The sequence below is a fragment of the Heterocephalus glaber genome, unplaced genomic scaffold, assembly GCF_053883595.1.
Source record: "Heterocephalus glaber isolate CG9 unplaced genomic scaffold, H.glaber_assembly_v1.0 deba00000546, whole genome shotgun sequence".
Lineage (NCBI taxonomy): Eukaryota > Metazoa > Chordata > Mammalia > Rodentia > Bathyergidae > Heterocephalus > Heterocephalus glaber.
Genome location: NW_028258147.1, coordinates 7,250,157 through 7,277,684, shown reverse-complemented (window position 1 = coordinate 7,277,684; position 27,528 = coordinate 7,250,157). Strand labels below are relative to the sequence as shown.

At 55.5% G+C, this 27,528-nt stretch overlaps 1 protein-coding gene across 1 annotated transcript; it reads right to left on the bottom strand.

The window, feature by feature from the left end:
• Window positions 1-968: 968 nt before the first annotated feature.
• On the bottom strand, window positions 969-27,528 carry Kcp (kielin cysteine rich BMP regulator). The gene is given in 43 exon segments (XM_087204407.1): window positions 969-1,401; window positions 1,561-1,867; window positions 2,461-2,625; window positions 3,499-3,600; window positions 3,679-3,790; window positions 3,871-4,043; window positions 4,338-4,480; window positions 4,562-4,664; window positions 5,636-5,724; window positions 6,247-6,346; window positions 6,518-6,597; window positions 7,424-7,544; window positions 8,119-8,201; window positions 8,433-8,606; window positions 9,809-9,902; window positions 9,991-10,073; window positions 10,184-10,274; window positions 10,522-10,607; window positions 11,251-11,427; window positions 13,036-13,065; window positions 13,068-13,205; window positions 13,444-13,476; window positions 13,479-13,788; window positions 13,942-14,024; window positions 14,109-14,282; window positions 14,906-14,999; window positions 15,071-15,177; window positions 15,248-15,403; window positions 15,546-15,627; window positions 15,700-15,719; window positions 15,722-15,784; window positions 16,021-16,114; window positions 16,191-16,270; window positions 16,390-16,483; window positions 18,560-18,648; window positions 20,572-20,665; window positions 20,851-20,933; window positions 21,071-21,167; window positions 23,339-23,415; window positions 23,501-23,690; window positions 24,121-24,348; window positions 25,390-25,502; window positions 26,686-27,528. Coding segments are annotated over 43 exon segments (5,166 nt in total). The 5' UTR covers window positions 26,768-27,528; the 3' UTR covers window positions 969-1,129.

Sequence of the window (27,528 nt, the reverse complement as noted above, 5' to 3'; positions counted from 1 at the left end):
GATCTTACATGGGAACCTCTAAAACCATGAGCCAAAATATACCTTTGCTCTTTAAAAAAAATGAATTGCCTCATGTATTTCATTACAGTAATGGAAAGCTGACTAATACAGTCCTGAAATCTACATCCTGTGCTGTCATCAGCAGCTTTGCTTTCCTGCAGCCTTGACACCGCTCCATGACGCATGGAGCAAACTCTTCTCTCTGGGCCCCAATGAGAACAGCCTCCCCAAAAAAGGATTGAGCTGGTGGAGCGAGTGATCTTCAATTCAACTCAGCACTCTCTTGCTTAAGTCAACATTAAAAGGTGTGGCCATGACCGCCCCTGGAGCACTGAGCCCTCACTCCCTGTTACAGGGGCCTATAATGACAATGGAGTCCCCCTAATCTTTTAGCCACTGTCCAAAAAACTCCAATGTCACACAGCTGGTACAGCAAGGAAAACTTGAATTCTGAAATTTTCCATTTTGAAACCCATGGCCTCTCCCCTACAACATCTCTGCAGGCTGCATGTGTGCCTATTGTCCATGCGTATACTGATGGATGCGAATGGGTGCAGGCAGGTGTGCATGCACACACTGCAAATGTTTCTGAAAGTGTTTGTGCATGTGTGTTTGTATTTCATCACTGGATATTGTCCCTTCCTCCCCCTAAACATGAGGTCCCTGTGTCAACAGCTCTTGGAATGGCCCAGAAGGTACTCAAGTGGTTGAGTACCACCAAACATGAGGAAAGAAAGGGGAGCATGCCTGCTACAGACCAAACAGGATAGGGGCCAGCACACCTGGGTCCTCCTGCCCATTTCAAGGTTTCCCAGATAGCATTAGAGTAGCTGGTTGGAGCAGCCCAGGCATGTGGGCATAAGGACAGAGTAAGGCTCTCTGACGCTGGGGACACTGAATGCTGCCTCTATGTTCCTAGCAGCCTGACCACCTCCCCAGTGCCAGGAGAAACACACACAGAAGGGAGCTGAGTAGGTCCAGAGTTTACTGCCATGTTTCTTTGCAGGACATAAGCCCAGGCTCTCAGGGTCCGAGTGGGGCGTTGTCCCCACAGCTCTGGCTGGGGTGGCTGCTGCTTGCCAAGGGAAGACTTCTGGCACCAGGAGTCCTGGCCAGGTGTCTTCCTACCTCAGGGTGGAGCCAGGAGCTGATCCTGGCTGGGGCTGGGCAGAGGGTTGAGTGGCTGGGACCTCCGTGAGCAGGACGGGGGGCAGGCATCAGGGGGGATACAGTGGGCCTCATGCTCCGCCAGGCCTGCTGGGCACTGGCAGCCAGGGATACAGGGCCTCACGCAGTGGGCTGCCAGCTCCCCAAGGGGAACGTGCTGGTTGAAGCAGGTGCAGGGACAGGGTGAGCCACACTCATCGAACACGAAGCCACGGTCCAGGAGGCAGCCCATCGCTATAGGAAGAGTGGAAGGCAGGGTCACGGTGGTCCCCCAACATTGCTCTAGTCACTGCTCACATCCCTGGACCCACCCCACGCAGACCCGAGCCTCCTGGGCCAGCCCTTCCCTCTGCACCATCCCTTCCCCAGCCTGCACCCTCATTGCCCCCTCACCGCACAGTGTAGGGCCCCTCCAGATAGGTGTCATGCCTGCTTGATGACAGTGGCTGGCATAGGCCTCTAGGGCATCACAGAGGCAGGCATCGGCCAAGGAGCCAGGACCACAAGCACACATGTCATACACACAGGCAGCAAAGAAGGGCTCTGGTGGCACCACAGCATGGCAGCGGCTGAATGAGGAAGATTTCAGTAGCCCACACCGAGCATTGGCCTCATGCCTGGCACGGTACCCTGCTGCCTGGCATGGGTCCACTTCTCGGCCTGCAGAGCAGGGCTGGCCAGGCCCAGGCCCACCTGGGACCTACATGGGGAGAACAAACCCAGTATGACGATAGGGCTGGCAGCTGATCTTTATGGGCTGTATCTTCACAGTGCTTCCCACCCAATCATTTGCTTTAGCCTCCAAAAACTCCCTTGAAACTGGGCATGATGGCGCACCCCTGTAATCTCAGCACTTGGGAGGGTGAGGCAGGAGGATTGCCCTGAGTTTGAGGCCAACCTGGGCTACATAGTGAGTTCAAAGCCAGCCTGAACTACATAGCAAGACTCTGTCTCAAAAAACAAAACAAAACAAAACAATACCTTCAAGAAGAGCAAAGGAAGTCTTATCTACTCTTCCTTGTCCTCAGGTTATAGATAAAGAAACCAAGGCAAGTGACTTGTCCAAAGTCAGCAGCCACTAAGTGGCAAAGCAGGATTTAGGGATTCAGTTGATGAGGCTTCCTTCATCAGGCAATCATACTGTCCACCACAGGCATGAATCCCCTACAGCTCCCTGAAAGCCCAAAAGCCCATCTTGGGCCTTCCTTCCACACCAGAGGCTGCTCTGGGACTCAGACCCAGCTGTGCCCAGCTCTTTCAGCCTGCCCCAGCTATGGCCCCTGTGCCACTCACCTGCCAGCTATTCCCAAAGGCAGCTTCTGTGGGCAGGAGCAGCCCATCAGGACCCTGCAGATCATCCTGGGCAAAGCCATTGAAGTTGCCGCAGAGCCCACAGGTCTGGCCCCAGTAGGAGCCAGGTACCCTCACCTCCACCTGGGACTGCCTGTCCCATAGCACCTGCACAGAGAGGCCTGGGACTAGGGAGTAGGGAAGGAGACAGACCCTGAGGTGGCCAAGGTCCACCATGGCCCTGCATGTGTCAGGATGCCCTGTGCCACAGCAGGCAAGATGGGCAGGTGCAGATCCTCACAGGGAGGATGCTGCCCTGGCCTAGGCCATGTCAGCACCCTCAGCACCACCCTGGGCAAACACAGGTGACAAGCAGAGCTGCCCACAGCTCCTGCATGAGGGCCGTTTCTCCATCGGGACCCCTCAACTGGGCCCAGGGTGCAATGCTACCCTCTTCTGAGATTCAGTGTCTCCTGGACCCTCAGGCTGTACAGTTACAGCCAGGTCAGAAGGGCACACAAGGCTGATTTCATGAAGTTGTGCTTCTGCCTGGGGCAGAGGGGCAAGTCACTCTTCCACAGGAGATCGAGAGGAACCTCACATACCACCTAGGAGACCTTTATTGACATCCTCCCACTGCTACATACCCTCTCCCCACTTTGCAGATGAGAAAACAGAGTCTTAGAGGTCAGCTCAAGTTGTTCTAGGATATGGGTCAAGATTAAAACCAGGGGCTGGATGTGTAGCTCAGTGGTAGAACACTTGCCCAGCATGTGTGAGGCCCTGGGTTTGATCCCTAGCACTGCCAAACAAAACAAAACCATGTCCAGAATTCCTCTGCTTCCAGAGGTCTCTGGCCTGGATTCCTTTCCTGGGAATCAGCTGCATGCTCTCTTTCACTCTGCTGCCTCACTGGGCCCAGGAGGTACCTGGTATTGCTGGTATCCTACTCTGTCTAGCATACAAAGCCTAGATACACCTGTAGCTCTCAGGTCTTCCCTAGGGAACCCAGCCCCTGCCAGTCATGTCCTCGGGCCACACCTGAAGCCCAGGCCAGGCATGTAAGATCACAGTTTGGCCCCGAAGCTCCAGGTACAGCAGCAGCTCCTGCAGGAAGGGCAAGGCCACTAGGTGCCCGTCCACCTGGGGGAGAAGTGAGGAGGGGTGATGTTGGGGACAGACAAGGGGACGGTGCTGGACAGCCCACAGATCTCAGCTCACCATGACAGTCCCACCCTGCAGCAGCTGTACTGCCATGTCTCCCAACAGCACTGCCACCTCCTGGGTCCAGGCCACGCCACTCCGGCCCCGGTCGTCATTGGTGATGTGCACACTGTAGGCAAGAGAGGCCTGGGTGCCCATGGAGGGCAGGGCTGGGTGTGGGGGTCGGGTAGAAGGGAAAGTGGTGCCCACCTGAAGCCCCCCCCCCCACAGTCCTTGACCAGCATGTAGCTGCAGCTGCCCTGGAAGTGCAGCAGGCGGCCATCGAAGGTGCGGTAATGGGGGTCTCCGAAGGCCATTCAGGAAGCGGGCCGGGGCAGGCAGCGGGGGCAACAGCTGCTGGGACTCAGGGCAGGGGCCTTGTTCTGGCCTCAGCCCCAGACACCGTCAGACCCCAGGTGCTCCCTGCCATGCCCCAGCCACGCCACCCCGACTCCCACCCCTAACCACTATGCTGGCCCTCAGTCACCCACCCAGGCTCACTGTAAGTGGGGTCAGGGCACCACCTGTGGCCGCGCCTAGAACAGCACCTTCCCGGGCTCCAGTGCTGCCCCGGGACAGGGAGAGAGGAAGCCCAGCCCCCCTCTCTCAAGCTTGGTCACTCATGGATGGTTGTGTCCCAGGCGCCTGCACCCTACTGCCTTAGACCACACGCTCACTGGGCTGCACGACAGTGGCGGGCAGCGCTGGCTTTGGCAGTGCACAGTGCCAGCCACGCAGGAGCAGCTGGTGCAGGCATCTACGGCCCAGTGCTCCCCGGAGGCCGCCTGCCGGCCCTGGAGCTCTCATGACTGTCTAGAGTCTGAGGGGACAGGAGACAGGCAGGGTCAGTGCCCCCCTATCCTATCTTGATTGCCCCTCCTCCACCCTCCAGGCCCCTCACCTTGGCATCTCTCACAGCAGCTGCCATTCTTGGATGCTTTCACCCAGCCCTGGGGACAGGAGAGGGGCTGGCACTCCTCCAAGTGACACTCCACATGGCCCCGCTGAGGACAGACACCATTGCTCTAGGGATTTCCTACAGGGCCCGGGGTCCCTGCTGTCACATGTTTGGGGGCCTTTTGGGCAGTCTTAGGTAGCAGCCTCCTATTTGTCTGCTCCCAACCCATCACTGTTCAGGTGGGAAATAAAAATCCAGCCCTCTTATAGCTAAGTGGATGCATAGTGAGGTGATACTCTTAAGTGAAATAAATAGGACACACCTGTGTAAATACCGAATAGTTTCTCTGGTGTGAGAAACTGAAAGTGTAAATAAGGACTAAATGTATAATAGGTAATGTGAAATAGGAAGAAAAGGGGCAAAGGGGAAGGAAGTGGGAGGGCTAGGGGAAAGGATAGAAGGGAATGGGATTAATATGAGAAAATGGAAAAATAGGAACAAAATCTTTGTAAATAGGGAGGACTGGAGGGGTTGAAGGGAGGGTTGGGCAAGGGTGAAAAACAAGAACCAAGAGAGACTATGTAAAGGTGCAAATTTCCAATGATGAATGTCATTATATTGTATACCTAAAATGTACCAATGATTAGAATGAATAATCGATAATGCAAAATAGGAAGAAAAGGTCCAAAGGGGTAGGGGTAGTGGGAGGGGCAGGGGAAAGGAAAGAAGGAAAAGGAAAAAATGATGAGAAATGGAAAAAATGGAAATAAAGTCTTTGTAAATAGGGAAGGGTGGAGGGTGTGAAGGGAGGGCTAGGAATGGGGAAAAAATAAGAACCAAGATGCATCATGTAAAGGTACAACTCCCAATGAGAAATGTAAATGTGTTGTATACCTACAATGTGCCAATAAAAGAATTTAATACAAAAAAAAAAAAAATCCAGCCCTCAACTTCTTGCCCCACCACAAGATACCTCTGCTCCTTAAGGACGGAGTATTTGCTGGTGAATGTGAGACCCTCCCCTCTTTACCCATCTAGGAGGTCTGCACCCCGGCCCCACCCCACCCCCCAGATTACACGGCAGGTGCAGGCAATGCAGGCATTGCTGGGGTCCCGCCAGCTCTCTCCATCTGCCACTCTCCGGCCCCCGGCCTCCACCACACATTCTAAGGAGAAAGACTGGGATGGGCTGGCACTGTCCTTCCATCTGTGTCCTCCCTCCCTGGGCTCACTCTGTGCTTCCCAGCAGGGAAGTGCCCAGGCCATACCACCAGCACCCAGATGGGGTTGATTTCTTCAACCAATATGCAGAAAGCCTGGGCAGTATTGGGCCTTGCACTAGTGCTCTGGATGTCTCTAGGGTCCTGGAGGCCCAAAGAACAGACCCTGGAGCCTGCCTCTGGGCCAGCTGCCAGCTCCGCAGTGCAGTGCCTACTGGTGAACCAGGGGTCTTGTAAGCCTCATGAAGAGCCTCAGTGCAGGCCTTGAAAATCTAGGTTGCCCTCACTGCCTCCATCTGCCTCATGGGGCTTCTCTCTTCCCCAACAAACAGCTCTTCCATGTTTTTCAAGGATGAAACCGACATTCAGAGTGCAGATCCCAGACCTCACACTTGGCCTCTGAATACTACCACATCCTGTCTCCCTCTGGGGCTCCTCTCTGAGGGTAAGGCCAAGGCTAGAACTCACCCTGACACACAGGGCAACAGCTCCCAGGTGGTGTGTAGTGCTCCAACCGGGGACAGCTGAGCTCAGGACAGCCCCGGTGAATGCAGAGCCGCGTCAGATCCTGCCCATTGTCATGTGAACACCATAGGGAGAGACAGTAGATCTCAAGGAGTTGGCAAGATGTAGGAGGGAGTAGAACACAGGTAGGATGTAACATTCAGAGCGAACTCACGAAGGTCAGAGAGGATCACAGCTACAGCTCACAGAGGACAGATCCCGAGACAGGGCTCACCTGGCACTGGCAGGTGTAGCAGGGGCCTGGTGGGGCCAGCTCGGACCCCAGGAGGCCCTCTGTGCAGTTGCTCAGCTCTTCTGTGAAGACAAGAACCCGGTATGGAAGGGGGCTGGAAAACACGGGGAGCCAGGGGCACACTCCCAGCTCTGTCCTCAGAGTTCTTGGGCCCAAGGCAGACCTATATCCCAGGCACTGTGACTCCAGGGAGGACAGAGCAGGAACTGGAAAGTGACAAAGTGTGGCTCCCTCAGTCTGAGGTCACTAGGAACAGCCAGGCTGCCTGGCCTGCTCTCACTGTCACTTCCTTTCATAATCTGGCTAACAAGCACAAGGAGGCGTAAGAAACCAAGCAACCCAGGTTTTCATCCAGGCTCTAGCACTCAGTGTCTGTACCGTCACAAGCAGAACAACTAACCTCTGGAAGCCTCAATTTCTTCAACGAAAAGGGGTAATTTTCACCGGGCAATTGTGAAAATTAAATGAGATACTCCCCCTCTATCTTTATAAATCCTTACTCTAAATGAAAAAATAAAAAATAAAAACAAAAATCAGAATAGCTCTCCCTATCCTGGTGGCCAATGCTCCCTCTAGTTCTCACGTCAGAAGCCACAAGGAGCCTGTAGTGGCCCAATTGCCACCCTGCAGCGCCACCTGCTGGGCAAGGTGCTCCACAAACACGTCCAGCTTCAGAGAGGCCAGGGTCCCTGCCTGCTCACCTTGTTCCTCCTAGCTGCCCTGGGCTGTGTCCACCCACTCACTAGGGCAAGGGCCACAGCAGAGTCCACTGGAGGCTGTAAAGGGATGGGGCTGGAGCCAGACAGGACAGCTTGCTGGCTCCTCCAGCATCACTCTGAGATGCATCCCCACACTCCTAGCTCATCTACCCTGAACCCCAGGACTCACGGGCACAGGTAGGGCAGCAGTGTTGGGGCCCAGGGGGCAGCAGTTGACTGGGTGGGCACCCCACCAGACTGGGACACTGCTGCCGATGACAGCGAAGGCCAGGAGGCCCCTCAGGCTTCAGCTGAAAAAGTAAATGAGCAAAGGTTGGGAGCCAGGCCATGAAAGCAAGAGGCAGCCCTGTCTGCCAGCTGCATCTTCTCCGGGGTGTGCATGGGCAGACTCAGTTGTCTCCCTAGGCTTGGTCCCGCTGAGTCCTAATGCCCAAAGATGATGTCACTCCTCTTTCCAGTCACTTGGGCCAGAACTCTCATGCGTCCTTGACTGGAGCTGTCCTGCCAGCCCACCCATCTCCATTGCCCTTCTTCTGGCCCATGGCATCACTCACCTGCTCAAATCCCTTCCTAGGCTCACCATTGTCTTCCATAGCATCTGTACACTCCAGGTGGCTCCTTCACCCACTATCCCTTCCCCCACAGTCCAGCCTGAAGGGCACCCACTGCTTCCCCCTGACTCAGGCCCTGTGCTCCATGTCTAAACCATACACTCTGGGCCTGCTCATCCCAGCCCTGCCCAGTCCTGGCTGCTGGGACCCCCTCCCATCTCAGACCCCATGGTGTCCACTCCTTCCAAGCAGTGGCCAGCTGGCTAGGCCTCTCCATGCTGCTGCCCTCCCTGGGATGCCCCCAGCCTCTTACCTCACAGATGCACACTTCACAGGGGTCTGCCCCAGGCTGGAAGCTCTCACCAGCCTCATATTTCTGGCCCTCATGCTCACAGCCTTGGGGTGGGACAAGAGAAGGGCACCAGCAGGGAGCCTTCAGGCTGGCAGTGATACCAGGAGTAGGGCCCTCTGCCCTCCAGCCCCTTGCCCCTGTAAGGACTGGGCTACCTGCAGAATGGAGGCCACTCCTCCTAGAGCATCCCCTCTGCCACTCACCCCGCACCAAGGTGGGGAGGTACAGACCCCATCCCATCCCCTGTCCCCACCCCAGCGTCCCAACACCAGTACCAGAGCATCGAGGGCAGCAGTCACTGGGCCCCTGGAGGGGCTGGGCACAAGAGCTGACATACTGGATGTGGGCACAGGTGACAATGCCCTCATGACACATGCAGGAGGAGCAAAGGCTGTCAGGAGGCACCCAGCTACTGCCTTCAGGGTGCTCCTCCCCGTAAGCCAGGCAGCCTGCAGTCCAAGGTAGGGATAAGTGTTGAGCCTGAGATCCGACATCTGCCCTGCCCCTCCCACAAGTGGTCAGCAGGGCATGTGGACACCAGGGTGGAGGTCTGCAGGGATGTAGCAGGGAGGTGGCGGGACAGAGCCCTGTCTGTGGTGGAGGGGAAAGGCATGGGGCAGGGTCGAAGCGCCTTGGACTGCCCTGTCCTGTCTGCTTGCCTGCTAGACTGAGCTGCATGCAGCAGGCACGGCTGGCTGCAGCTCCCATGGACACACTGGCATTCAGCAGGTGTGGAATGAATGCACCGGGCTCTCACTAACTGTGTCCCAGGTAACCTAGTCTCTTCAAGCCTCGCCTCCTGCTCTGTTAAATGGGTACTACATCTGTCCTCCTTTCCTCACAGGGCAAGAGGGCCACTGGGCTGGTTTTTGTTAACTACACGGCACTGGGCAGTATATGGGGTGAGAGACAGTAGGTAGGTGGCGGGTAGGCTCAGAAAGGGTTATGTTCTGGAGGAGTGGGCCAGGACACGCATCTTGACTCTGCTACCTCTGAGGCAAGCAACCACAAGCAAGTTAGGTTACCTCTTTGTAACTCTGATCCTTGTTTGTTTGTTTGGGTGTTGGTTTTTATTTATTTCAACAGTGGGAATGGAACCCAGGAAGCACTTAGCCCTAGGTTTTTTTGTTTGTTTGTTTTTAAAGACATAATGACAGCTGGGCGTGATGGTGCACACCTGTAGTCCCAGCACTTGGGAGGCTGAGGCAGGAGGATCACCAGGAGTTCAAGACCAGCCTGCACCTTATAGTGAGTTCAAGGCCAGCCTGAGCTATATATGAGACCCTGTCTCAAAAGAAGAAAAAAGATACTAAAAAAGGACAGCACTTAACTGATAAGATTGTTGTGCAGATTAAATGAGATAATAGGAGTAAAGTGCTGAGCTCAGGGCCTGGCCTAGCTCAATAAATGCTAATTACCAGGACAATTATATTATTTTGAATAGGATGTGGGTAGGAAGAGCAACAGCTTTGGTGGAATCTAACCAGCACCTAGAGGGGTGGCCTGGCAGGCCAGAGCAGGGAGAAGGTGGGAAGAGCTGAAGGGGGCTAGGGTGACATCCAGGACTGACATGTGGGGGGGCCAGTGGGAAGACAAGAGGGCCGGAGGGGCTGAAGCATGAGTGTGGGGCAGCCTCAGGGACCAGGCCTACCTCTGCATGGAGGGCAGCAGCTCCCCGGCTCTGTGACCTGGAGCAGGCATGGCAGGGGTGGGCACTGCAGCCGCACACAGCTGACCTGGCCAGCCTGCAGGAGATGCAGGCCCAGAAGCTTGCTACCAAAGTCAGGGGGTACCATGGGCCCCTACCCCACACCTTCCTGCTCCTTGCAGTACCTGACAGCGACACTGCTCACAGCTGCCTGCAGGCCCCTCAAAATCCTCCCCATCCTGGTGCTTCCGGCCCTTAAAGAGGCAGCCTGTGGGGGACACACTTCCTGGGTAGGAACCTGTGTCACCCTGTCCTGCTGCACCCACAAGGGAGGGAAGGGGGACAGCATGAGGCTAGGGCAGGTGGAAGGCAGCTCACTGTGGCAAACAGGGCAGAAGCAAGGTCCTGGAGAGAAGGGCAGGCAGGGAGCCAGGAGGCATGGTCTCCTCTGGCAGCGCACAGAGCCTTCCTGGTCAGGAGAGGTCACACTGCCACTTTTGCCTTCCACAACACTCCAATGCACCCTCAAGCCAGGCTTGCTGCCCCTTGGCGGACAGCCTACTGAAGCCGCCAGGCCCAAACCCCCTCCCCTAGGCCAGAAGACCTCAGCCCAGCTCCGTCACCCAAGATGTCACCTGGGTGGAGGAGACACCCTCCCACCAGGAAAGCAGCATGTAGAGTGAAAGGGCACCCAGGTCCCAAAGCCACCACCTCACCTGGCAGGTGCAGAGGGAGCAGGTGGGGTCAAGTTGGTCAGGAAAGGTCTCTCCAGGGGCAGCAGTGACCCCATGGTAGAAGTATCCTGGCAGAGTCGGGGACACAATGAGAGCCAACATGGACGAAACCCTCAGATGTCACACACACAGCCATGGCCGGGACACCCCCAAAAGCTTAAGGTAAAATTATTGTGCCTGGGAGAGGCAGGGAGAGTAAGGTGGATGTGGGAGATAAGACAGAGTCAGCCAGGCCGCGGAGGGCAGGATTTGCATGGCACAGGCAGACTGAAGAGGCAGGGGAGTCGAGGCTGATGAAAGATGGCTGGGAACTTCCTACCAGGTGGGAAGGGACAGTGTGGACAGGCACACTGGACATGCAGCCAGATGGGCTGGGCCAAGCAGGGTGGGCTAAGGCAGCTGTCCCTCCTGGTTAATGACTCCAGAGCAATAGGGCAGTTTTGAATAGAATGACATGGTATTTTAGGAAGCAGTGAAACAATCTAAGAGTACAAAGGAATGGAAACCAAAGGACCAGTTATTTGGTGAGTGTGACAGTCTGGAGTGAGGTGACAGTACAGACAGAGAAGAGACCATGCGTATGGTGTGACAGGAGTCTGGGGAACAGTGTGTGTCTGTCTCAGGAGAAGGCTGGCAAGGCTCCTGACTGGGATGCTGGCTGGGGCCCTTGGGAGCTCCAGCTGGGGGCCGGAAGGGCAGCTGTAGCCCTACCCTGGCAGATGGAGCAGCAGTACCCCGGTGGGGTGAGGGGGTGGCTGCAGCCTGCAGGCTCACAGGGACGGCGGCTGCAGGTCACAAAGCCTCCGAGACAGGGGCACAGGTTGCAGGGTTCTTGGGGATCCAGGAAGTCCTGGCTGCTCAGATAGGCCTCACCCAGGTATTCACAGCCTGCCAAGGTGAGAGGGAGAGGGTGGGCTGGAGGGAGAGAGGGATGGGAGGTGGGGAGAGATGTAGAAGAGGAGGAGAGAAGGGAGGGGGAGAAAGAATGGGAGGGAAACACCTGCTGGCTCTGAGCTCTGGCCGTCAGAAGGCCAGACCCTCGGAGACTTGGTCTGGTAACCTTTCTCCCTCGAAGCCTGCAAGAAATCCTTTCCATCCCCTAGAAACAACCTTCTGGGTCTGTCCCCGGGGTTAAGTACTCAGCAACCCATCTCCAGGGACACTAATTTTCCCAGCCTCATGAGTGGATGTAAGTGGTGTGTGGCCAAGGGCTCCCTTCCCAGTGCCCTTCAATCTGGTGCCTCGGTGTGTGGATGCCAAGTTCAAGTCAGCAGGAGGTCCAGGAGCAGAGTTCAAGTCAGCAGGAGACAGGTAGACTGTTGCAGGCTCAAGGAATCTGGTTCCAGCTTCATAGCCAGAAACCGGCCTGAACTTCAGAGTAACTAAAGGGGCAGGCTAGCTGGGATTATCCACTACCCTACCATGAAGGCTGGCTGGGATTGTCCACTACCCTACCATGAAGCTGCAGCTACCTTGCTGGGATTAATCATTTTGGCTGTAGACTCTGCCCAATGCCCTTCAAGCCCTCTGATCAAATTTTTTAAAAGAAAAGTTGAGCAAAGCGTGGTAGCACACACCTGTGATCCCAGCACTCAGGAGGCTGAGGCAAGAGGATCACTGTGAGTTGAGGTCTGCCTGGGCTACATAGTGAGTTCAAGGCCATCCCGAACTGCATGGCAAGACCCTGTTAAACCAAACCAAACCAAACCAAACCAAACAAAAACAAAGAGAGAGATTGAACCTCTGTCTGGAAGCCTTGACAGGCAAAAGCATTTCTCTAGAATTTAACAATATTTTTTATCTTTTCTTTTTTTTTGAGACAAGGTCTCACTATGTAGCCCAGTCTGGCCTTGAACTCACAGTGATCCTCCTGCCTTTGCCTCCCAAGTGCTGGGATTACAGGCGTGTACCACCATGCCTGGCTTGTATTTCAATTATTTTCATTTTTACAGTAATCTATTCCTGGCAAGTCTAATTTTCCATTTCCTGTGTGATATAAAACTCCTGTCTAAATAAATTTAAATTAATAAATGAATTTATTTGAGGAAAAGTACAGAATAAATAAAAATTCCGTTGGTAGAAGTTGTGTAGCAATAATTGCTAAAATAGCAGGAGACACCAAAGATGTGGAAACTCGATCTGTTCAATTCTCTTTTTCTTTTTTAACAGGAGTTTAAAAATTAAGCCCAGGGCTGGGATTTAGCTCAGTGGTTCCACCGCCTGCCTCGTTAGCGCAAAGTCCGGAGTTTGATCCCCAGTACCCAAAAAAAAGAAAGCCCGAAGAGGTTATGTAATTTGTCCAAAGTCACACAAATAGCATCAAAAGCAGGAGAAAATACAACCTTTAGTCCAGAGCTTTTCTCTTACTGTAAAAGAAAAAAAAATTTCTGCATCCATTCTAGGGCAGTAAAGAGGATTCAGACCGGATCTCCCATCCCCCAAAACCCCCACCCACGCGCGCCTTCGCCCCACAGTCCCCTGTCCCCTACCCCTCACCGTCACAGGCAGGGCAGCAGTCGCCCCTGGGGGGAAGGGGCACTGTGCAGGGGCACGAGCCCTGGGCTCGCAGGTGACCCTGCCCTCCCAGCAGAGGCACTCGTGGCACGCGGCGCTAGGCGACGGGAAACGCTCCCCGCTGGCGAACTCCTTCCCCTGGAACAGGCAGCCTGCGGAGGCGAGGCGGGCTGGGGCTGGGAGGCCTGGTATTTGGCTCCAGAGCCCTGAGACGCAGCACTGTACTCCAACCCCTTATTTAATGCTAGGAATGAACCCAGGGCCTCGGGCATGCTAGGCAAGCAGCAAGGGGGATTCTGGGCCACCCGGTCTGGGACAGAGGAACGGGGGACCCAGCAGGGGGCAGCCGAAGAAGTGGTGACCGGATGTTGGGGGGGGGGGGAGCGGTACCGTCGAAGGAGCCGCAGCAGCGCCCCTGGCGCGGTGGGCGCAGGGCGCGGGTGCGCAGGGCAGCCGCCGTCAGGACACCGAGCCGTTGAGGCAGTGGCAGCGGCTGCAGGGGTCGCCGGGTGGGGAAAAGTGCTCCTCGTGGCGGACAGGGACGGTGCCCCCTGGCAGCAGGCAGCCGGAGGGGGCGGGGAGGGCTGCGGGGGAGAGCGGGTCAGAGGCATGGGGGAGGCTCGGCGCGGAGCGGCTCCTACCCGGGCACTGCGGGCAGCAGCCTCCTGGCGGCAGCACCGGCTCGGGACAGGGCAACGGCGGGCAGTGGCGAGCCAGGCACTGCACGTTGCCGCTCTGCGGGGGCACAGAGGGACAGTGCCAGGCCAGGTTAGAGGGACAAGGCCGAGGAGACCCCCGCCCCTCCCCACCCCATTTAGTGGGCCTCTCCCAGCCTCCCCAAGCCCCACTGCCACTCCCCTGGGCTTCTCCTCTCCAGGGTGCATTCACCAGACAGCGACAGAGGCGGCAGGGGTCGGTGGGGTGGGGGAAGTCGGCTCCACTGGGGTACTCTTTACCGCCAAAGGCGCAGCCTGGGGGAGATGGCAGCTCTAGGCCCCAGGGAGAACCCCCTGGCCTAGGCGAAGAAGCAGAGCACCCTCCCCACCCCACCTCACCGCTGCAGTGGCTCTGGCAGCAGGTCCCGGGCAGTGGGTGGGCACAGGGAGCCCAGGGGCAGGCGCGAGGCTGGCAGCGAGTGTGGCCTTCCTGACAGTGGCACTCTTGGCAGGGGTCTCTGGGGTAGGAGAAGCGCTGGCCATCCGTAAACACCTGTTGCTCCAGGATGCAGTCTGGACAGTGGGGATGAGAAAGCGGGCAAATGCTGACAGCAGGTGACAGGTGCGCCGCCCCCCCCCCCCCCGGCCTAGTCCAGAGCCACTGGGATATGCTGGCCTGGAAACTGAGTCCGTGGAGGGAGGGGCTGTGTGCCTGTGCGTGCAGACATTGTATTGTTCTGAGCATGCGCGTGTGTGTGCGTGCGTGTGTGTGTGTGTGTGTGTGTGTGTGTCTGTGCATTTGGGTCCTATTACCTACAGGCAGACATGTCTGAGGCTGCAGAGGTAAAGAGCTGATACCTGTGTGCCTGCTTGTGACACACACCCTGGCACAGACTCTCCATGTGGGCAGGAATCGAGTCCCCTTGCACCCCAGGACCCAGTCCCCTGCATACAGACGCAAACACGGTGCTCGAACCTGAGTCACCAAGGTGAGTATGTGAGTGTATCGGAGAGGTGAGGCATCGGAAGAAGAAATGTAGGACAGGAGGGAAGAGATAACAAATCTCTATTCTCCTCCCACCCACCTCCCGGGAGTACCAGAGAATTCTTTGTTGTGTGGGGCCAAAACCAATGCAGAAAGCCATTCATTTTGAAGGTAGTAGATCTGCCACAGGACCGTTAGAGGTAAGCTGTACCTGGACACCTGGGCCAGCACTGACCGAGTTGATTCTGGGGCCTGGCACAGGTAGTGGGAAGGCAGTTGACCACGGAACACCTCACAGTCCCATCCTGAGAGCAGACAGAGGCTGTGGGCAGCCCCAGGAGGGCCTCAGCAGGGCAGTGGCAAGCCAGAGAGGTACCTCACAGTGGCAGGCATGGCAAGGCTTGTCCAGGTCTGTGAAGTTCTGCCCATTGGCGTACACGTGGCCATGGTAGGTGCAGCTCTCACAGCCGGGGCAGCAGGCACCTGGGTGGGGCGGGCTGGTCAAGTGGGCAGGGTGAAACAGGGGAAGGAAGCTAGGGTGGGGCTGGGGGACTCACCGGGGGCTGGGTGGGGTGCTGGCAGGAGGGTGGGGAGCAGAGCACAGCCCCACAGACAGGCACCTCATCTTGGCAGGAGCAGGCAGTGCAGGGCTGGCCATCAGGCTCCCACTGGACCCCTTCAGCAAACTCCTCTCCATTGAGCACACAGGCTACAATGAGGGAGTTCTCACCATGGCAACCTGAACACTTGCCACTCAGCCTGTCTTTCCCAGCCCGTCCTCCCAGAGCCTCTGAACCCTGAACTCTTCCCCCTTACTGCAGAGGAACGCCCTCCTCCCAGACAGCACCCACCTGGGCAAAACCTTGAGCCAGAGCCAGACAGGGCACAGGGGGCAACTGGGCACTCCTGGTCCTCACAGGAGACATCACCAGCCTAGGAGGGAGGCCAGGTGAGAGGCCCTTGAGGAGCAAGACAGCCTGGGCGGGAGGTGGAGGGACTGCCCACCTGGCAGGAGCAGCGGACCAGCGACCACTCTCCTGGAGGCTGAAGGTCTCCTGGCTCTGATACTGCTGTCCCTGGTATTCACAGCCTGGATGGGAGGACAAGTGGCTGAGGGGGACAGGACTGGCACCTGAGTCATCCAGCCCCTCCTCACACCACAGAAGCACCGCTCCCACCACAGTCCCTACTTTTCCCTGAGAAGGTGAGGTGCGGACTTACCTGACGGGACAGCAGCTTAGGTGCAAGGGAAGCAAAGCCCAGCACCACCCAGCGGGCCCCTGCAGCCACTCCCTGCCCCGCGTGGCAGCCACGGCTTCCACTCACCATTGCAGACGGGGCAGCACTGCCCAGGGACCCGGCCTGGGTGTCTGCAGGACACAGGTGGGCAGGGCAGAGGCTCACACTGGACACTCCCATTCTGCCAATAGGGCCTGGTTAGCAGGCAGCAGGCAAGCCCAGAAGCCAGGCCGGCCCTGCCAGGCAGCCACACTCACAGCACAGCGGCAGCTCGAGCAGGGGTCTCCAAAGCCCACAGGCTCCCCGCTGCAGTGCTCTCCCCCATTTAGGAAACAGCCTGTTGGGAAGAGGGGAGCAGGCTGTCCTCAGGGGCCCCCTTGCCTCACTCTGGCCTTTGTGGGAAACCCAGGCCTGTCCAGCAGTCAACTTGGGACCCTGTTCCACGCACTGACTCACCATCGCACACTGGGCCGCAGGTGCCCAGGAGGGGCCGGGCAGGGTATGGGCACAGGCTGGCGCATTCCCCCTGGTGGCACTGGATGTGGCCCTCCTGTGGGGTGTGGCAGGGGAGGGGCCGTCAGGGTTCAGACAAATGGCAGAAACAGCATTGGAGTCCCAGCCGTCCTGAGCACTGGATGTTGTTATGGGTGAATTGCACCCTCTACTTCAAATGTTAAAGTCCTGGCCCTTGGCATCTCAGAACATGACCTTATTTGGAAATAAGGCTGCTGAAGATGTAATTAGTTGAGATGAGTTCACATTGGAGTAGGTGGGTCCCTAATCCAACATGACTGGTGTACTTGAAACAGGGGGAACTTTAGACCCCACACAGAGAACTGAGCGATGCCGGAGAGAGGCCCAGAACAGATCCCCTGCGCAGCCCTCAGAAGGAACCAATCCGCCCATATGTTGATCTTGGACTTAGGTTATATCTCTGCTGTTTGCACCACTTGGTCTGTTGGCCTTTGTTACAGCAGCCCTAGGAAACTAAAACTGCACCAGTATAAAACCTAGCGTGTTACTCAAGCACTCTGTGACTCGGTTTGCCTATCGGGAAAAGACGGACAATAATAGTTCTGTCACTTTAGGATTGTGATGGGGATGAAATGAGAGAAGGTATCAGTGTGACACCGACCTTTGAAGCTGTTACTTAAAATGACAGCTGCTGCTACTCCCAACCCCCAACCTGTCCCCAACAGATACCATTCCTTGAATTCTTTGGGTTCACCACCTCCAGCCCCACCAGGTCACACAGAGACTCTTCTCACGGATGTGAAGGGTCAGTGTGAACAGGAAGGGCATGGGAGTTGGGTATCCCAGCAGCCTTCCAAGAGTCATAGTATTTATCAGGCTGTCAGGAAGCTCTGTGACACCTGCCTGCCTGATATTAAGGCCTTTGGGTCCCTTGCTTCCTCTCCTTTATTCCCTATTCCCTGATAGTCTTCCCCTGCTTCTCCCTCCTGAAATCCAACTCATCTTTTAAGGCCTAGGTCAGCACCACCCTTCCATGAAGTTGTTCTAGGTCTGTACTACCCAAGAGCAATGTAAGGCGAGCCACTTAGATGTGTGTGCAGTGGTGAGTCAGCAGGTACAACAGGGTTCCAAGCCCTAAACAGGGTCTCTGGGAGCCAAGTGGAAAGCTTAGTGCAAGCTGTTGAATTCTCTCAAAGCCTAGTTTTGGATTTTTTTTTTTTTTTTTTTTTTTGAGACAGGGTCTTGCTGTGTAGTCCAGGCTAACCTGGAACTTGTTGTGTAGCTCAGTCTGCCCTCAAACTCACAATCCTGCCTCACCCTCCCCAGTGCTGGATTACAGGTGTGTACATCACAGCTGATTCTCAAAGCCATGTTTTAAAAGATTAAAAAAACACATGAAAATAAACTTTAAAGCAGAGCATGGCACAGTAGTTATATCTGTAATCCCAGCTACTTGGGAGACTGAGGCCAGCCTCAGCAATTTAGCAGCCAGATCCTGTCTCAAAATAAAATATTAAAAAGTTCTAGGGGCTGGGGATTTAGCTCAGTGGTTCCACAGCCTGCCTCACAGGCACAAGGTCTGGAGTTCGATCCCCAGTACCAAAAAAAAAATATATATTAAAAAGTTCTGGGGATGTAGCTCAGTGACAGAGTGATTGTCTGACATGTGTGAGGCCCTGGGTTCAATCCTACAAAAAAAGTTTTAGTAATATATTGCATTTGCCCAGTGTATTCAAAATATTATTTCAACATGTACAGTAATCAGTATAGGACATTAATAAGATACCGTACATTTCTTTGTTCCTCCTATCTTTGAAATTGGTGTGATTGCACACTTACGCACACATCTCAATTCTGCCAGCCACATTCCAAGGCTCAATGGCCACATGTAGTGGTGCCATCGAATTGGACGTCCCAAGTCAAGCTCCCTGAAGTTTTCACTGCCGTCATATCCTGCTCAGTCTCTCCCCCTTCTTTGAGTTAGGGTCACAAACCTGCTGCACATCCCTGTGCTCAGAGTGCCCAGGATTCTCTTCTTCATCTCTGTCCCCTCTCAGTGCCCATGGGATAGCTCAACAGAACGAGGTTAAGAATCCATGAGCCTGAGGGCAGGATGGGGTGAGTGACAGCCCAGCAGCGCCTCAGGACTCACCAGGCATCGGCAGATCTGGCAGGGGTCCCTGGATGCAGTCCACTCTTGGCCATGGCCCCTGTGAGTGCCACCTTCTGTGCAGCTGGGGGCTGGGGACAGAGGAGGCCTGGTGGGAGTTGGCCCAGGCTCCAGCCTCAGCCTGCCCAGTGCTCTTCATATGCCTTCACCAGACCAGGCTAAACCTCTGCCTAGGCAGCGAAGCTCCCACCACAGACTGCCCCCAGGCCTTCCTGGACAGCACAGCCACACCCACCTACCCCAGCTACAGGTGAGTGTGGCTCCTCACCTCGTCCTCTAAGGTTTGGCCATCCATAGCTACTTGCACTGCACTCATACTGTACACACCCCCATGCTGAGGGGCAGGCCCAAGCCCTTGCTCACACTGCCCCTCTACCTGCAATGTCCTCTGCCTTCTTTGACCCATCACCCAGCTAACTGCTCTTTATCCTTAAAGGTCCCCTTCACAGTGGCTGCCTCTGGGGTTGTGTCCCTCCCAGGCCCAGGTGGATTTGGTGGTCTTCTGAACTTCCATACTACCTGGCCCCTGCTTTTATTTATTTATTTATTTTTTGGTACCAGGGATCGAACTTGGGTCCTTGAGCTTGCGAGGCAGGTGGCGGAACCACTGAGCTAAATCCCCAGCCCCCTGCTTTCATTTTATTTATTTATTTTTAATTTTTTTTTTCATTTAGGACTGCTTTATAGGATTGGTTTTTTGTTTTTATTTTTGTTTATTAAATTCTTTTATTGGTACATTGTAGGTATACAACACATTTACCTTTCTCATTGGGAATTGTACCTTTACATAATGCATCTTGGTTCTTATTTTTTCCCCATTCCTACCCCTCCCTTCACCCCCTCCACCCTTCCCTATTTACAAAGACTTTATTTCCATTTTTTCCATTTCTCATCGTTTTTCCTTTCCCTTCTTTCCTTTCCCCTGTCTCTCCCACTACCCCTACCCCTTTGGACCTTTTCTTCCTATTTTACATTATCGATTATTCATTCTAATCATTGGTACATTTTAGGTATGCAACATAATGACATTCATCATTGGAAATTTGCACCTTTACATAGCCTCTCTTGGTTCTTGTTTTTCACCCTTGCCCAGCCCTCCCTTCAACCCCTCCATTCCTCCCTATTTACAAAGATTTTGTTCCTATTTTTCCACTGTCTCATATTAATCCCATTCCCTTCTATCCTTTCCCCTAGCCCTCCCACTTCCTTCCCCTCTGCCCCTTTTCTTCCTATTTCACATTACCTATTATACATTTAGTCCTTATTTACACTTTCAGTTTCTCACACCAGAGAAACTATTCGGTATTTACATATGTGTGTCCTATTTATTTCACTTAAGAGGATGGCCTCAATGTGCATCCATTTAGCTATAAATGTCTCTAATTTCTCATTCTTTATGGCTGAGCAGTACTCCATTTTATAAAAAACCCACATTTTCTTGATCCAGTCTCCAGTTGATGGGCATTTGGGCTGTTTCCAAGTTTTAGCTATCACAAACTGTGCTGCTATGAACATGGGCGCCCATCTATCACTGTGGTATGATCCCTTTAATCCTTGGGGAAGATCCCCAGCAGTGGAATATCCCCTGCTTTTATTTCTGACCGTGACATTTGTTTCACAGTATTGGTGTATGACTCAGGGTCGCCCTCTGGTGGTCACCCCTGAAGGTCACTCCCCTCACCTTCTGTGTTGGGGTGCGAAAAGCAGGTAATAATGGTCATATATTACACAGCATTGTGGGATCTAGAATATCACTATGTGCACCTTAAAATGCGGAAACAGAGGCACAGAGTGACTTAGAGTCACACAACCACCAAGTGGCAATGGCAGAATTTGAGCTTGGGCATTGCAGCTCCAGAGCAGGCTTGGACTGGCATTACTCCCCACCATCACCATCAAACCAAATCAAGAGGCCAGTACGGTGGGCTGTGGAGGTGAGAAATAGCATGAGGGTCTGGCAGGGGCTCCATGAGGGAAGGGTCAGGGGCTCTCACCTTGGCAGGCTGGGCAGCAGTCTCCAGGCCTCAGAACTGGCTCGGGGCAGGGACTGGGTGGGCACTTCATGGGCACACAGCGAACCAGGCTCCTCTGTAATGCACCAATAGCTGTAGCCACCCTCGGGTCTCCCAGCAGGTATGGGGCGGGCAGGTGTCAGGCAGGGATGGAGGGAGGGCCTCACTGGTACCAGCTCTCAAAAGGCATATTATAAATGGCTAAAAGAGTGGCTGGCATGGCCCAGCCTGGGGCCTGGGCAGTGGTGGCAGAGGACTCACCAGGCAGGAGCACTGGAGACAAGGGTTGGAGATGGACAGGAAGCTGGCCCCCTCTTCGTGAAGCCGCCCCTCATACTCACAGCCTGGGGAGGGTTGCCAGGGTGATAGGTGCGTCACTAGAGAGCAGGGGTGAGCATCCCCAAGGGATAGTACGACCCCAAGTGGGAACTGGACGCACTGGGGGTAGGGAGAAGGAGGGGTGGGCGGAGTGGGAGGTCACCTGGCCGGCAGATGGGGCAGCACTCCCCGGGTGGGGTGTAGCTCTCCAGACAGTTGAGCTCAGAGCATGAGGGCCCCTGGCACTGCACGGTCCCTGCCTGTGGGTCAAGACACTCAGCCCCGCCTCCTCCCTCCCCACTGCCCGAGCCAGAGGACTCTTCAGGCCTTTGGCCTAGCAGGCTCCAGGCCTCAACACCTGGGTGGAGGCAGAAGCCTGGCCTGGCCTCCAGATTAGGATGGGTAGGATCAGGCCTGGGGCAGCAGGGATGCAGGTGATAGCCGGGGCGAGGCCCTGATTCTCTTACCTGGCAGGTGCAAGTGACACAGGGCTCTGGATGCCACGTTTCCCCTGACCTGTGGCCCTCAGGGCAGCCTGCAAAACCGGACTCAGAGGGCTGGGTGCCACATCACAGGGCCACCATTCAGGACCCAGCTATCAGAGTTTTATATTTACTACACCTTTCCAGCAGGTGACAGTCAAGTGTCTAACTGATGGAAACAATGTATTTATTTATTTATTCTTAATTTTTTGAGACAAGGTCTTGCTAAGTAGTTAAGGCTATCCTTGAACTCACTATGTAGCCCAGGCTGGCCTTAAACGTACAGGAATCCTCCTGCCTTAGCCTCCAGAGTGCTGGGATCATGGGCATGCATCACCACACCTGGCTCCTCGATGTATTTATTTTACAACAGATTGGACTAAAGTGCCTTTAAAGGGGTGTCTTTCTTTTAAATGAAAGGCCACCATTACTCCATGGATCCAACCAGTCACCAATCCCTGCACATTCTTTAGAAACACTTTGTTATTTGCAGCCTCCTACCATCTCTGGCTCCATGCCTAGACAAGGACTGTAAAAGCCCCCAACTGGTCTCTCTGCATCCAGCCCACACCAGCTGAATATTCCTAAACATTATATTTGAATATGTCACACTCTGGCTCTTCAGCCTTCAAAAGTTCCCTACTGCCCACAGAAGAAAGCCCAACTGCAGGGCTTATCACAGCCTGTTTCCACTGGCCCTCCTGGACTGATTCTTGGAATACATTTCTCCCTGCCTGGTTCCTATTCAGAGGGACCTCAAGTTCTCCTTCTCCTGGAGAAATCCCACCTTCCCTTGAAGATCCAGTGCAAATGGCCCCTGGGCTACAAAGGCCTTCCTAACTGCCTACCTGCTCAGATGGGTGTCCCCTGCCCTCCTGTTCCTTCCTCTGGGAAAGCATGCACTGTCTTCTACATCTCTTTTTTTTTTTTTTTTTTGGTACCGGGGATTGAACTCGGGTCCTTGTGCTTGCGAGGCAGGCGACAGAACCACTGGGCTAAATCCCTGGCCCATGTCTTCTACATCTCCTAATCTGTTCATTGGATCTTAAATCTTGTGATAGATTAGCTGTAAATTTATCTTCTCAACTAGACCAGAAGCTCCTCAGGGTCCTGATAATCTTTGATGCATCCCAGGGCAGCGTCAGCATTTGCTGGCTCCAGCTCAGCTCAGCACTCACCAGGCACCATCACAGGGTTTCTTCAGCTCTGCTCTCTCTCTCTGTCAGGTCCCCCAGGGCACAACCAGGAGGGAGGGCAGGGCCTGTAGCATGCTGACCTGGTTCACAGTGTGGGCAGCATGCTCCCGGCTCAGGGCAGGGTGCTCTTGGGCATGGCTTCTGGGTACAGGTGATGGCCCCTTCCTGTGGAAGCAGCTAGGGTGACTGCAGGGCCTTCCGAACTCCAGACTCACCCCAGGCAGGAATGTGTCCAGAAGCAGAGGATGAGCTGGCTCAGCATACATGCTACCCCAGCCCAAGGGCAGAAAAGAGATGTCCCATCCACCCCACCATTCCTGAAGCCCTTGACCCCTTGGAACCCGCTTCTCCAGGTGCCAGCAACTTCCCCAGAGTGGAGAGATCCTAGGAAGAGAACCCAGGGCTTTCTCAGTGGAGGAGTAGGAAAGAAAAGGCCAGGAGAAAAGGCCATGGAGGAAGTGACAGAAAGCAGGCAGTGGAAATGTGAGGTAGCAGATGAGGTGGGGTGAGGGCAACAGCGCTCGTCACACAGGAGAGGGTTTGAGGAAAGAAGATAGTAACTACATCCTCTGGCCCCCATGCCACTCTTTGTCAAGGCAAAATCAAGGGGCTTGAGGCTTGGGGGGGGGTTGCACTTCAGACAGCAGACCCCCAGAGAATCAGCCCAAGGCCACCAGGGGCAAGAACCCATCACACAATATCCAGTCCCAGCACCTAGTGATGGGGAGCTGGAGGGAGGGCGTGGGAACTCACCAGGCAGAGGCAGGAGGTGCAGGTGTCTGGGGAGAACGTCTCCCCATTACCACAGACCTGACCATTGTGGCTGCAGCCTGAGGAGGAGACAGTGTGGCACTCAGGCCCAACACCATCTCCAGGCCCTGAAGTGGCTCAGTGGGTAGATTGGGTGGCACTAACGTTGGCAGTGGGGCAGCTCGGGCCGAGGGCCACAGCGTGCTGCCCCGTCCTGGCAGATGCAGGCTGTGCAGGCATTGGGCTCCCAGCAAGACCCCTCAGGCCAGGCGCGCCCAAGCCCCCAGCACTGGACAGAGGCAGGGCGGCATTCACAGGACTCCAGCCGCCTCACTCTGGCCTGCAGGTCCTCATTCTGGGGAAGAGATGGGACTACAGCTCAGCCTTTCCATGTCTCATGGATTCATGAGGTGCAAAAACGGAGTCAGGATGAGAATTTGACAACTCCACGGCAGAGGCCGGTCTCCTTCTGTCAGCATCCGTCTCACATGGTTCTCAGGGAGCACAGGTCCATCCTTGGGCAGAAAGGGCAGCAGTCCCCACCCTCACCCCGTGCCTGGCAGGTGCTTCATTATGAAGGGCACGGAAATCCACACACCACAAATACTCTGGAGATTCTTCACTCATGAGAGAATGGATGTTAAAGACTGTTCAGATGAGATCTTCTCTGTGTGATTTTGAAGTGAAACTATTTTAGGGTCCCCAGGGACCCCCAACCCTCTCTTCTCCTCCCAGTATGCAAAAGTCCACCCCACCCCAAACATGCAGCCCTGCCTCTATGGTACCTGCTCTCTGAGCTTGGGCACCTCAGCCTCCAGCCACCCCAGCCGTTCCTCCAAGGGGTGCCACTGTTTCTGGGGGCTCCCAACAGGGAGTGGGCAGGTGACTGAGGAGTGGGCAGGTGCCTGCTGCTGGTAGCCATGGATATCAGCAAGCCTGGGAGTCTCCCTGAGGATAGCTTCACCTGAAGGGCACAAGAATCCACCGGAGGTCGAGTGCTGCTTCTGTCCTCTAAACGCAGGGGAGGGTCACTTTGTACCCCACCACCCAGGCAAGGAGACATGGTCTGTTTTGTTTTGTTTTTTCCTTTTTCCTTTGGTTTTTTTGAGACAGGGGCTCATTATGCAGTTCAGGCTGACCTTGAACTCACTATGTAACCTAGGCTGGCCTCGAACTTGAAGTGATCCTCCTGCCTCAGCCTCCTAAGTACTGGGATAACAGGTATGCGCCACCACACCCAGCTTTATTTTATTTTTCATACAGGCTGTCCTTGAATTCACCATGTAGTCCAGGCTGGCCTCAAACTCAAGGCAACCCTCCTGCCTCAGCCTCTTTAGTGCTGGGATTACAGGCGTGCTCCACCACACCGGGCTAGGTCTGTGAGAGTTGAAAGCTGGGGCAGGACATGTAAGAAGTAAGGAAACCTGGAGGAGACAAAAGTGGTCCAGACCAGTTTTCTCTTCTTGTCCTCGTGACCCCCAGGGACACTGACCCGCAGGGAGTTACAGAGCAGTACCAGACCAGGGCCTCCCTGCAGCCTGGCTGACTCCATGAAGATCTCTGTTACAAGAATACCAGGATCGTCCATCCTCCAGGGCCAGCAATGGCCCAGGGACCTGACATGTCTCTGACGTGTCATGCTGCAGGGGCCCAAAAGCCAGCACAGGCTGCAATGCAGGGAAGATAAGGCAGCTACTTCTGTGTGCGTAACCCCCACCCTCCACTGCCCATCTACACCCGTCAGAAAGGGCGCCACTGTGGGGCATGGGGCTCAGGAAAGGGCACCGCTTACGCCCGTCCACCTCCAGCCTGAGCAGTGTCCTAAGCCTGTGGCACTGGGTCTGGGGCTCCCCGTGGGGGGTAGGGGGACTGTAGAACTTGAGACCAGATTGCGTTTCCTGAAGGACTTGGAGGAGTACTGGCAAAGCCTCCACTAGCTTCCAGTAACCCAGGCCAGGGAAGCAGCCTGTCCCTGGCTCTGGATGACACTGTAGGAGGGAAGGGGGCAGGGCACCTCTGAGTTCAGGCCTGAGGATGGAGACTTACCGCTATCACCTCACCTCATCCTGCTCTCCTGAGTTAGGAAAGGGGGCTGGCGGGGGAGGGCAGGTGGACTGCAAGCTCCCTACACGCAGACGTCCAGGCGGGGTTGGGGACAGCAGAGGGCCTTGAGGAGGAGACAGAGGGAGAGGAGAGGCCTTTCCCACAGTGGCAGCTCACTAGTGAGGCCATCCTGGGCTGGCTGGAGGGTTTCTCAGATACTATGCCCAAGAGGCAGGGAAGCAATGTCATCCACTCCCCACCCCAGCCCCCGCCACCACCAAGGGGAGAGGGGAGTCTGGTCCAAAACCTGCTTTGTCCAAGTTCTTTGGCTTGATTAATCCCACCCCATCGACCCAGGTACCTAAGTCAGAAATGTGTAACTCTGCACCCCTCCCCAATCCCATCAGTCTCCAATCTCCCCATTTCCCCTAAGCCACCCCTCCGCTCTTCCCCCAGCTGTCTACAGACCTCTGTCAGCTTGACTTTTGAGTCACACAGGCAGAGGCCCCAGCAGGAAGTTCCAGTGTGACCCCCCCCCCAGCAGCACCCCTCTTTGCACCCCCAGGAGTGCTCAGCCCCCTGCCTCATACCATCAGCACCCAAGCCACTTGTTCCTGCTCCTGTCCATGCCTGCGTGCAGGTGCAGGCATCCTGCCACCAGGAATGGCACTCTGTCTTGACCTGGCCCCTGTGCCCACCTTGCTCCCCACTCACATGGAGGGCACTCAAGGGCAGGGTCTCTGAATCTGAAACCCTAGGGGCTCTCCCTACCCCAGGGGCCTTGCTCCCAGGTCCCTCCTCCAGTCCGGCTTAAGCTACAGCTAATGACCAGGAGCATGGGGGCCCAGGGACACCTTCCAAAAGGGCTTCTGAGGGTGGCACAGGCCTGACTTCTCCTGTGGAACTGTCCCCCACTCCCAGCTCCTCTCAGAGCCTTCCCCTGCCCTTTCCCTGCAGGGCCCCCCACTCCTGCCTGCCCCCTGTGGGGAGGGATGGAGCGACTCCAAGCCTGCTCCCACAGCAAGCCTCCTTGCCCCTCCTCCTTTCCCAAGACAAATAATTAATTTCAGACTCTCAGATGCCAGAGCAGCCTCTCCCCCACCCGCGCGGCCGCGCCGAAATCAGGCTCCCCAACGGAAGGAGGAACCCCTCCCCCTGCCTGGCCCCCACCTTGGCCAGGTTCCCCCATCCTGCTCCCAGTCAGCTGAGAGGGCGAGGGGCGACAGCCCGGTGGGACCAGGGAGCAGCGCGGGTCCCCGCAAGGGCCTCGGGTTAGCCTGAGCAGGGTGCCCTCGGCCCAGACTCACCTTCGGGGGCCCTGCCCGCTACCAGCGCCAGGCTGCCGAGTTGCAGCAGCGGGGACAGCCGCGCCGCGCGGGGCCCAGCCATGCTCCTCCGCCCCTGCCTCGATGTCTGTAGTCTCGGCTCAGCAGGCGCTGGGGGGCGGGGTGGGGAGGAACAGGCCGCCTCCGCCTCCTACCCAGTCTTTGTTCACCGAGGGCCCCTGGCTTCCCGCTCCGAAGTGCCCGCCTCCTCGATGGCCACCTCGCCTGGGCCCCAGCCCCGTCCTGAGCCCAGCCAGCAGCCCCAACGGGGGCCCTGGAGGTGTGCGGTCTCCTGTAGATGACCCAGCAGGAGACACTGAGCATAAACAGAGTCACAGCTCGGGGCTCTGGGACTGTCCCTGGCTGATCTTCGGGATGCTCCATCCTCCCGAGGTTTCTCAGTTTAGCTTTTCCCATCTCAGGGGTTTACAAGAAAAAACAGACTGTTGGGGCCGGGGATTTAGCTCAGTGGTTTCGCCGCCTGCTGCGCAAGCGCAAGGATCCGAGTTCGATCCCCGATACCAAAAAAAGAAAAAAGAAAAACAGACTGAACTGGGTTCAAATCCCTGCGTGGTCAATTCCATGTGGCTTAAGATAGACATGCTAACTTCTCTATGCCTCAGTTTTCCTGTTTGTAAGTCACAGGTCACAACATGTACCTCACAAGAACTGAGATTATGCAGATAAAGAGTTTAAGATAGTGGTTAGCAAGTGCTAAGTGCTCAGCTAGTAGTAATATTAGGTGCTAAACTGTCTCTGAAATCAAGGATATTCAATCTACTCTCTCTCCACCTCTACATTTCCTTCCTGGATTCCACTCACCCC